General features: G+C 41.6%; 5 protein-coding genes across 5 annotated transcripts; 2 read left to right on the top strand and 3 right to left on the bottom strand.

Annotated features, from left to right (window-relative positions):
- Window positions 1–11: 11 nt before the first annotated feature.
- On the bottom strand, window positions 12–1,617 carry LOC128258246 (iodotyrosine deiodinase). Its single transcript, XM_052989765.1, has 3 exons — window positions 1,320–1,617; window positions 1,074–1,151; window positions 12–751 (listed from the first exon to the last, which is right to left on the bottom strand). Exons 1-3 carry the CDS (start codon window positions 1,474–1,476, stop codon window positions 48–50), a joined length of 939 nt encoding a protein of 312 aa, XP_052845725.1. The 5' UTR covers window positions 1,477–1,617; the 3' UTR covers window positions 12–47.
- On the bottom strand, window positions 1,602–3,504 carry LOC128258344 (uncharacterized). The gene is given in 4 exon segments (XM_052989929.1): window positions 1,602–2,030; window positions 2,075–2,671; window positions 2,673–3,106; window positions 3,109–3,504. Coding segments are annotated over 4 exon segments (1,617 nt in total). The 5' UTR covers window positions 3,266–3,504.
- Window positions 3,505–3,831: 327 nt separating this feature from the next.
- On the top strand, window positions 3,832–5,886 carry LOC128258256 (uncharacterized). Its single transcript, XM_052989779.1, has 2 exons — window positions 3,832–4,405; window positions 5,482–5,886. The coding sequence occupies exons 1-2, from the start codon at window positions 4,357–4,359 to the stop codon at window positions 5,529–5,531; spliced, it is 99 nt and encodes a 32-aa protein (XP_052845739.1). The 5' UTR covers window positions 3,832–4,356; the 3' UTR covers window positions 5,532–5,886.
- LOC128258254 (CCAAT/enhancer-binding protein homolog 2) lies at window positions 4,761–5,567 on the bottom strand. Its single transcript, XM_052989777.1, is given in 3 exon segments — window positions 4,761–5,206; window positions 5,208–5,255; window positions 5,384–5,567. Coding segments are annotated over 3 exon segments (342 nt in total). The 5' UTR covers window positions 5,501–5,567; the 3' UTR covers window positions 4,761–5,029.
- A 110-nt stretch (window positions 5,887–5,996) lies between the features above and the next one.
- Window positions 5,997–7,949, top strand: LOC128258242 (nedd8-activating enzyme E1 regulatory subunit). Its single transcript, XM_052989760.1, is given in 7 exon segments — window positions 5,997–6,130; window positions 6,187–6,351; window positions 6,407–7,052; window positions 7,115–7,324; window positions 7,326–7,449; window positions 7,507–7,755; window positions 7,817–7,949. Coding segments are annotated over 7 exon segments (1,575 nt in total). The 5' UTR covers window positions 5,997–6,062; the 3' UTR covers window positions 7,930–7,949.
- The last annotated feature ends 82 nt before the right edge of the window (window positions 7,950–8,031 follow it).

The following is an 8,031-nucleotide window of genomic DNA, read 5'->3' as shown; positions in this document are numbered from 1 at the left end:
TATTTGTTTTTATTGTTAATTTAAGGTTTTCAAAAACTTAATAATACCTAAAATGTAACCATAATGTCCGACAAATTCTTTCTTTTCAAATCTGGCACTTTGCAGCCGTCTTTTGGATAACCCACCGGCAGAAGGATAAGAAGTTTTTCATTTATGGGACGCTTGAGCAGGGATCTCAATGCAGGGCCGCAGTTTAAAGGTGTTGTGACCAGGGACGAAAGTCCTGCAGCTTGAAGAGCTCCCAAAAGGATACCAGCCGAAATCGAAGTAGATATCTCGTTGTAATAGTGTCGCTTCCGCGTTCCGTCCTCCGATAACCCATAGATCTGCTTGAAGATCAGAATGAGGTATGGGGCATCTGTGAGGTAATCCTTAACATGATTGGTTTGCAGGGGTCGCAGATCTGTGACCCACTGTGGATGCATTCGCTGACTATAGTTGATAAGCTCCTCCTGCTCCACAATTTCTTTGATGGATTGTTTTATTCTTGGGTTTTCCACGACGCAGAATGTCCAAGGTTCTGTATGAGCACCACTTGGAGCAGTTCCCGCTGCCCGAATGCAGTCCTCTATAATGCTGATATCTGGTTTTGGATGGCTTTTAAAGGAGCGAATGCTACGTCGCCCTCTCATAAGTTCATAGAAGATATCCGCACCATTTGAATTGAGATTCTTGCCAGGCACGTACGGCACATGGGGCTTTTCCTCCAATGCAGGCTGCAGCTCATCCTCCAAATCTTCCAAATCTTCATCTGCAAAATATAGTAATTTTTAATAAAATTTAAAAAACAGAAGTGTATAATTAATCATTTTTCCAAAAAAAAATTCCTTGTTATTTTAAGCAGAAGAAACTATATAATCAATTAAGGCGTTATAATAAGAATATTATAAAAGTCAATATATGTTTTCGAAATCTCCGGAATTTAAGTGTAGATAATAACATTAGCTTTACCCAATAAGATTGTAATTTTTTTTGGGTTTCGACCAGTTTTTCAACAAAAAACATCTTTAAAACTCGAAAGTTTTTTACGGTATGACTAAATTAATTTTGAAAATGTATAAAAACAATCTTACCCTCGTCTTCCTCTCGGTTCTCTAGGGTATATCTCTGGGGTTTCTGCAGCTCATCTTCCAGATCTTCCAAATCTTCATCTGCAAAATGTAGTTATTTTTAATCAAATTGTATAATTAATCATTTTTCCGAAAAACTGCTTGTTATTTAAAGCAAAAGAAACTATAAAAGCAATTAAGGCGTTATATTAAGAATATATTTTACGGTATAATAAAACTACTTTTATAAATGTATAAAAAGAAGCTTACCCTTGTCTTCCTCTCGGTTCTCCAGGGTATATTTTTGGGGTCCTCGACTCCATTTGTAGAACGCATCTTTGAGGATCCAAATCAGACCCAGGGCAATCAGAAAACTTGGCCAGTGTTTGAGCAGCTTAGAGTTGCTGATCAGTTCGTCCACCTCCATGGCGCTCCAATGTGTTACTGTGTTTGCGTCTGAGAGAAAGTGGTATTGTAGCTCGAGCTGACTTATCTCTAGATTAAGTGGGTCAGGGTTATTGCTGATAACAATGTGTTGGTTTGGGTTCCAGTTCAGCTGTTGTGCCGGCAGCAGTAGGGACAGTGACTGCACTTGAGATGGTCGCAGATCCTCGAGATGCCTTTGTCCTGGGACTTTTTATCCGATCTCTCCGAATCCCGAGAGGGGCGTTTCTGGGGCGGCATTGGTCGACGTGGTCTTTTCTGAAGCTTGGTTTTCTGGGTAGCCAACTGTTTTTTGTGAACCTCCCTCAAAATCTCTACTATCCGCCACTTGACGTCTTGGTATATGAATTCTGGAGCAGTGGCTAGTTCGGTACGTATCATATCACAAAGCATCTGCAATTGTTGGTCCTTTCCAGATTGATCAAATTGTTTATTTTCAACGGAGATAGGGGGTTGAGGAGTGGATTTTGGGGGACACACAACCCGAGTTTTCCGATTGCCAAGGGCAGGAAACGGGTTTTTGATTAGATTCAGGTCCTATTTCCCGACATTTGGCTATATGGGGTAATCCTGTTTCCTTACAATTTTGGCACACAAGGCGCAGTTTCCGATTGCCAGGGACAGGCTACGTGCTTTTGGAAGGACTCTGGTCTAGGTTCCTGACCCTCGGTCGATCTTTCTGTTTGGCAAAAGCAATTGAACTCTGTGGTTTTCAGATCCCGCTCATTGGCATAGAAAGAAGATTGGGTGGACACCTTGGAGAGGGATCTGTTATGGCTTGAATATATGGACTCCTGTTCCAACGAAGGTGAAAAGGTCACCTGCTGCTGCTGCTGATCCTCTAGTTCGTTGATTTTGTCCTTTTCCTCTTGCTCACTGGTTCTTTGTTCGTCTCTATGCTCCTGATCACTAGATTTTTCATTCTTCTGATCCTCTTGCCCACTTTCTATTTCTTTCTCCAGTTCATCTTTTTCCCATTTAAGTTTGACCTCCTGACCTTTCTGCTCAGTAGCCTCCGCTTTCTTCTGTTTGACGCTCTTGTGGAAGATGGACAGGTGGCCGGGAAACGCAGCTAAAGGAAAACCTGTAAAATTGTTCAGTTTATGAGACAATATCTCGGTGGCGACCGTTTGGCTTTTCAGATCCGTAGAAGAAAGTTTTCCGGCCGACAGCAAGCTGGGTTCCACTGCCAAGAAAATCGGTGTCGGTGCGGAGATGAGGGACCAAGAAAAGGAACTCCTTGTAGTAGCGAATCGAAGGCGTCACAACTTCTCCGGATTGCCGACGTCTCCTTTCGATAATGGTATACTCCTTCTCGAAGAGATTTCTCAGCACCTCAAGACAGGATCTCAGTTCCGAGCTGGTCTTTCCTGGAAACGACCCCACCATATAGCAATAGCAATCCTCATCGATCTCTTTGTTGCCGTAGTGTTGGTTTTTTGGGTTGTACAAGTTCTCACACTTGCAGTACAAGCGGATTAGCTTCCTGATATCCTGTTTCCCTAAATATAAGTGGTTGCTTTTTACCTGATCCTGATTCTTGGCCTTTCGGAATCGTTTTCCAAACAAAAATGAAAGGAACCCTTTTGTTGTTTGTGTTTCATGGGGGGATCAGGTTTTCCAGGGGACATGACTGATCCTGGGCTTGCTTCAGTGACTCCTGCCTCCTGGCTGTCGATGGAGCTGATCCTGGAGGAGTGGGTACGCATTGGTGTCATCGAACAACTCGAAACGGAACGCTTGGAGCAGCAGTGCCTGTGTTTTAGTTCCATCTTCAGCGATCTGGCGTTTTAGAATCGTAACATTCGGATTGGCGTCGTCTTCAGCAGACTGAAAGTTCATTAAGGGCAACAGCATTATTATCTAACTAAATTTTATAACATGATATGGTAATAAAACTTCTGTGATTCAAAATGTTTTTTTTTTTTTTGGTTTTTTTGGATTTAAAAGTATGTTGTGTTGTCAAAGTAACGGGTTATCCATTTGAATGTTACATTTTGGGAAATTTTGATTTGAAATGAAATAAAGTCGAGTTTTAAAATAGAGAAACAAGTCAATAATTTAAAACTTGAATCAGGGTTAAGTGCTGGAAAATAATTTTTTTTCAAACTTAATTTTAAAACATTAAGCCTTAAATTAAATAACAGTGCTTCAAAATATTTAAATTTAAATTTTTAAATGGTTCTCTGAATAACAAAATGTGAAAAATCGGTGTGAATAGATTTCAAAAGATTTTTCCTAATAAAAAGCTTACAAAAATTGTAGCTTTTAACGGTTTTTAATGGGCAACGTCAACAGCTGTTTTTCTCTGCAACCACTTTACAACACCGACGCGGAGAGTGAATTTGAGCGAGCCTTGGCCTTACACCGAAAGAGCAAGCGAGAGACCAAAACAACCAAAATAAGTTACGTGAAATTATAAATAAAAAATAAGGAAATAAACGTTCAGTGGTGGATCAGCCAAATACAACAAAGTCAGCGCTCCAAAAACTAGCAGCACATTTCAGTTTTCGCCTCGTGCCATGTGAGCAACTTCAAATTTAAATCGGATCGGAAATCAGTTTGTGCGGTGTGGGTGTGCTAATTAGCGGAAGAAGGCAATTTATTAAACGCGAAAAAAGCCCCACAATAAAAACTCATATTTCGACACGAAACCCAAGTTAAATCGCCGTTCTGTCGAGTTGTGTACTGCACCAAATGAATGTGCTATAAATCAATGAAGTGGGAGAGGCGCCAGAGGCAGAGAGACGGAAGCAGCGCCAACAACAGAAGCAAGGAGAGCAAGACTTAACGGGACACCTAAAACTTATTGGCACTACGAGATTTTCACGCTAGTTCTAGTTCTAGTTTAATAGCCCAAAAAATGGACGAGGTTTTCAGCCTACACATGGATAGGCTGGACGTTTACGACGGTAAGTGGCTTCCGGGAAATTCTACTTAAAAGGTAGTTAGAAGTTGAAGAAAATTTTACTTGTACTAGAATACCAATTTAATCATTTGTAACATTGGGGACTAAAATAAAAAATTTAGCCTACAGCAAAAGTATTTTAGATTTTGTTTTTGAGAATTACTTCCGCCCTGCATAAGTGAAACCACATGATTCATTTCAAAAATAAGAAAATGTTTACTAAATTTAGTGATTCAATAAGACACTGACAAAATCATAGGAAAATTAATACATGAAGAAAAGTAAAGTAAAATATTTTTTGTTCTGGTGCATACTGCTCAATTAAAAATTAATATAGATATTAAATTACATTTATAAAAATAGGTAAGTTCTTTATTTAATGTAATTAGATTAGATTTTAACATGTTTTTGTTCTTGTTCGAATTAATTTTAATCTTGCATTTGTCATTTTGATAACTTACACTTTGTGACAAAGTGGAAAAGAATGGAAATTCTGATCATAAGTAGGTGATAGAATTCGAGCGATTGCACCGATTTGTTTGAATAGTTAAAACTAACATGGTTAGATTTAGTTAATCCAGCTTAAAAGTAGGTAAATATTATAAAATAAATCAAGAGCAGCTCCTCGTTAGTCATTGTCATCTGGATCCGGGCCAGCGAGAATCTCTTGGATAATGCGGTGTCCGTCCTCAGTTTTCTCGCCCGAGATTATCAGATCCCTCAGAGTGGATATATGTTTTTCGCCCTGCTCTATCTTCACTTTTAAAGCGGCGTTCTCCTTTCGTAAATCGTCGATGCGTTTTTTTCCGTTCCTCAGCCGATTTCTTGGTCTTCTCACGAGTGCGCTGTACAGCCTATTCCGAGAATAATAATAAATCAATATAGTTGCAGCTATTTTTGGGTATCTTCTGGGGGCCCAGAGCAACATGTTTCCCAATATCTATAAGTGTATATGCTCTCTGTTTACAAGCGAAACACTTACCTCATTGTTTTTCTTTCTTTTTTCTTGGTACGCTGGATCGTCTGCCCGCGGACTTAATGGGGAATCGCCGTTTTTGCTGGTTGACGCCGCATTTGCAGTTCTTCTTTTGGCTGGCATTCTCTCCGTGATAATATTGATCTGTATTTAGTTCAAATTCGATTTAAAACTAGCAAAAATGCAGCAAGAAACGCAGCGACGAAAATGTTGTTGTGAAATTACACGAAAAACAGCTGCTCATTATCGGACAAGTGTTGGAAAGGGCGCGCAGCTCACACTGCCCAGCAAACAAATAGTTTGCGGTATTATTAAGTTAATTCAAAATCTAAATTTAAATTCACCGAACAATAGCCCTGGAATGTTATTCAAAAATGTCATAAGCCCGACACTTTCATTTGCTCAGACGTTAATTTTATTATTTATCAACTGTTTATACAATTTATTTGTAAAGACTGATTTCCTGTATGTAGATGTAGTCTAATGCAATAAAATTAAATGAAATGTAATACGTAATAGTCAATAAATGTTTTGAATAAGCAAGAGTTCAAATTTCCTTAAGTGTTCTCAACATTACACCCAACAAACAATCTGGGCATCATAAAAGTTCACTGCCAGCGCTTTACAACACTGTCATTGTGATTTATTTGCAACCGGCTCATTTTTGCATGCAAATCTCGGGAAAATGTCCTCGCCAGCGCCCAAATCCCCGGAACTTTCGGATAAAAGCAAGAAATATGACAGACAAATCAGGTATGATCTGTATAATAGACTAAGAAAGTTATTTTACATATATTTATACTGCCTAGGCTGTGGGGCGAACATGGACAGACGCTTTTGGAGGCAGCCACTATTTGTTTGGTAAATGTTACGGCTGTGGGCTGTGAAACAGCCAAAGGATTGGTTCTGCCCGGTATTGGAGGCTTCACTGTGGCCGATGGGAGCACCGTCAAGGAGGAGGACCTGGGCAACAAGTCGGTAAAAGCCCCACTACTCTCGAACCCAATTTAATACAATCTTCTTCAATAGTTTCTTCCTGGATCAAAGCTATCTGGGAAAATCCAAAGCTTTGGCTTGTATGCAACTACTCCAAGAGCTCAATCCTGATGTTAATGGCGATTATGTGGAGGAAAGTGCCGACTATATATTGGCCAATAGGCCAAACTTCTTCGATAGCTTCGATTTGGTCATTGCCTCCAACCTGAACGAGCAAACTCTGCTTCTTTTGGCCGAACGACTGTGGGAGGTCAATGTGCCACTGATCTACTGCCGATCGCTGGGCATGCTAGGCACCATACGCCTGCAAATTCGAGAGCACTGCATTGTGGAGGCGCATCCAGATAACAGACAGTTTGATCTGCGCCTGGAGCACCCATTTGATGCTCTGCGGGAGCATCTCGAAGGCACGGAGGTGACCAGCAAGGTGCCCTGGCTGCTGGTGCTCCACAAATACCTCAATGTCTGGCAGAAACAGCAGACGGATGGTGCTCGAACTCCCCGAAATTATAAGGAGAAGAATCAGTTGAGAGAGGCCATCAGGGAGGAGATGAAGCCGGATGAGGAGAACCACGAGGAGGCCATCAAGGCGGTCAATACAGCATTTGGAGCGGGACAGGTTCCTAAGGGTCTTAAAGACATATTCGAGGACGATGCCTGTGACCAGCTTAACAAGAAGGTGGTTGTCAGTTTCGCTCTGCGTGCCTATAAATACCATAAAGTTCTCTTTTGTATTCACAGAGCAATGTCTTCTGGATCATGGCCAAGGCCCTAAAGCACTTTGTAATACACGAAAACGATGGTCATTTGCCGCTGCCGGGCGTTCTGCCGGATATGACTGCCAACACGGACTCCTACATCGCCCTGCAGCACATCTACCGCCAACAGGCGCTGCAGGACGCCGACCAGGTGTACCACAAGTGCCAGGAGTACCTCAAGCAATTGACCCTGCCCTGCCGATAGCATCGATGAGAGGAGTGTGCGTCTGATTTGCCGGGAAGCAGCCGGATTGGCGGTCCTAAGGGGCACTCGCATTGCTGAGGAATACGAGAAGAGCAGTCGCCTGCTGCCACTAGGTGGGAATCCTTTGCAATTCGTATAATATCATTATGAAAACTTAATTTCACTCCCAGTTGAGGACAACGAGCTGCAGGGCAACCTCACGGCCTACAACTTTGCGCTGCGCGCCTACGAGCGTTTCCTTAGCGAATGTGGCCACATTCCCGGCGAGTGCACCGTGGAGCAGGACATCGGACGCCTGAAGAGCATTGCCGCCAAGATGCTCAGCGATCTGGGTATGCATGCCAGCATCAGCGACGATGTGCTGCACGAGATCTGTCGCTACGGCGGAGCCGAGCTGCATGCAGTGTCCGCTTTCATAGGTCAGTAAATTTCCCGTCTTCAGGATACCGAGATATATATTCTTTTGTCATCGCTTTCCAGGTGGTTGTGCTGCCCAAGAGGTGATCAAGATTGTAACCAAACAATACAAGCCAATCGATAATACTTTTATATACAATGCTATAACCACTGAAAGTGTCACGTTGAAGCTATAAACAAATCGTATTTTATAAAATCTTAAACATTTGTTAATTTTTTCACACTAAAGTCTTTCTTCGTCTTTTAATGTTATGAACTGAAATACTTTAAATACAGTG

The sequence above is a fragment of the Drosophila gunungcola genome, assembly GCF_025200985.1.
Source record: "Drosophila gunungcola strain Sukarami chromosome 3L unlocalized genomic scaffold, Dgunungcola_SK_2 000003F, whole genome shotgun sequence".
Classification (NCBI taxonomy): Eukaryota; Metazoa; Arthropoda; class Insecta; order Diptera; family Drosophilidae; genus Drosophila; species Drosophila gunungcola.
The sequence above is the reverse complement of the archived record's forward strand: the minus strand, read 5'-3'. Positions and strand labels throughout refer to the sequence as shown.

What these genes read in the sequence shown, in the direction of transcription:
- LOC128258256 (XM_052989779.1), top strand. Translation starts at nt 4,357, where the DNA reads ATGGACGAGGTTTTCAGCCTACACATGGATAGGCTGGACGTTTACGAC. An exon ending in TAGGCTGGACGTTTACGACG is followed by an intron (nt 4,406 to 5,481) that starts GTAAGTGGCTTC and finishes CCGCATTTGCAG; the next exon opens with TTCTTCTTTTGGCTGGCATT.
- LOC128258246 (XM_052989765.1), bottom strand. Translation starts at nt 1,476, where the DNA reads ATGGAGGTGGACGAACTGATCAGCAACTCTAAGCTGCTCAAACACTGG. An exon ending in GAACCGAGAGGAAGACAAGG is followed by an intron (nt 1,152 to 1,319) that starts GTAAGCTTCTTT and finishes TACATTTTGCAG; the next exon opens with ATGAAGATTTGGAAGATCTG. An exon ending in GAACCGAGAGGAAGACGAGG is followed by an intron (nt 752 to 1,073) that starts GTAAGATTGTTT and finishes TATATTTTGCAG; the next exon opens with ATGAAGATTTGGAAGATTTG.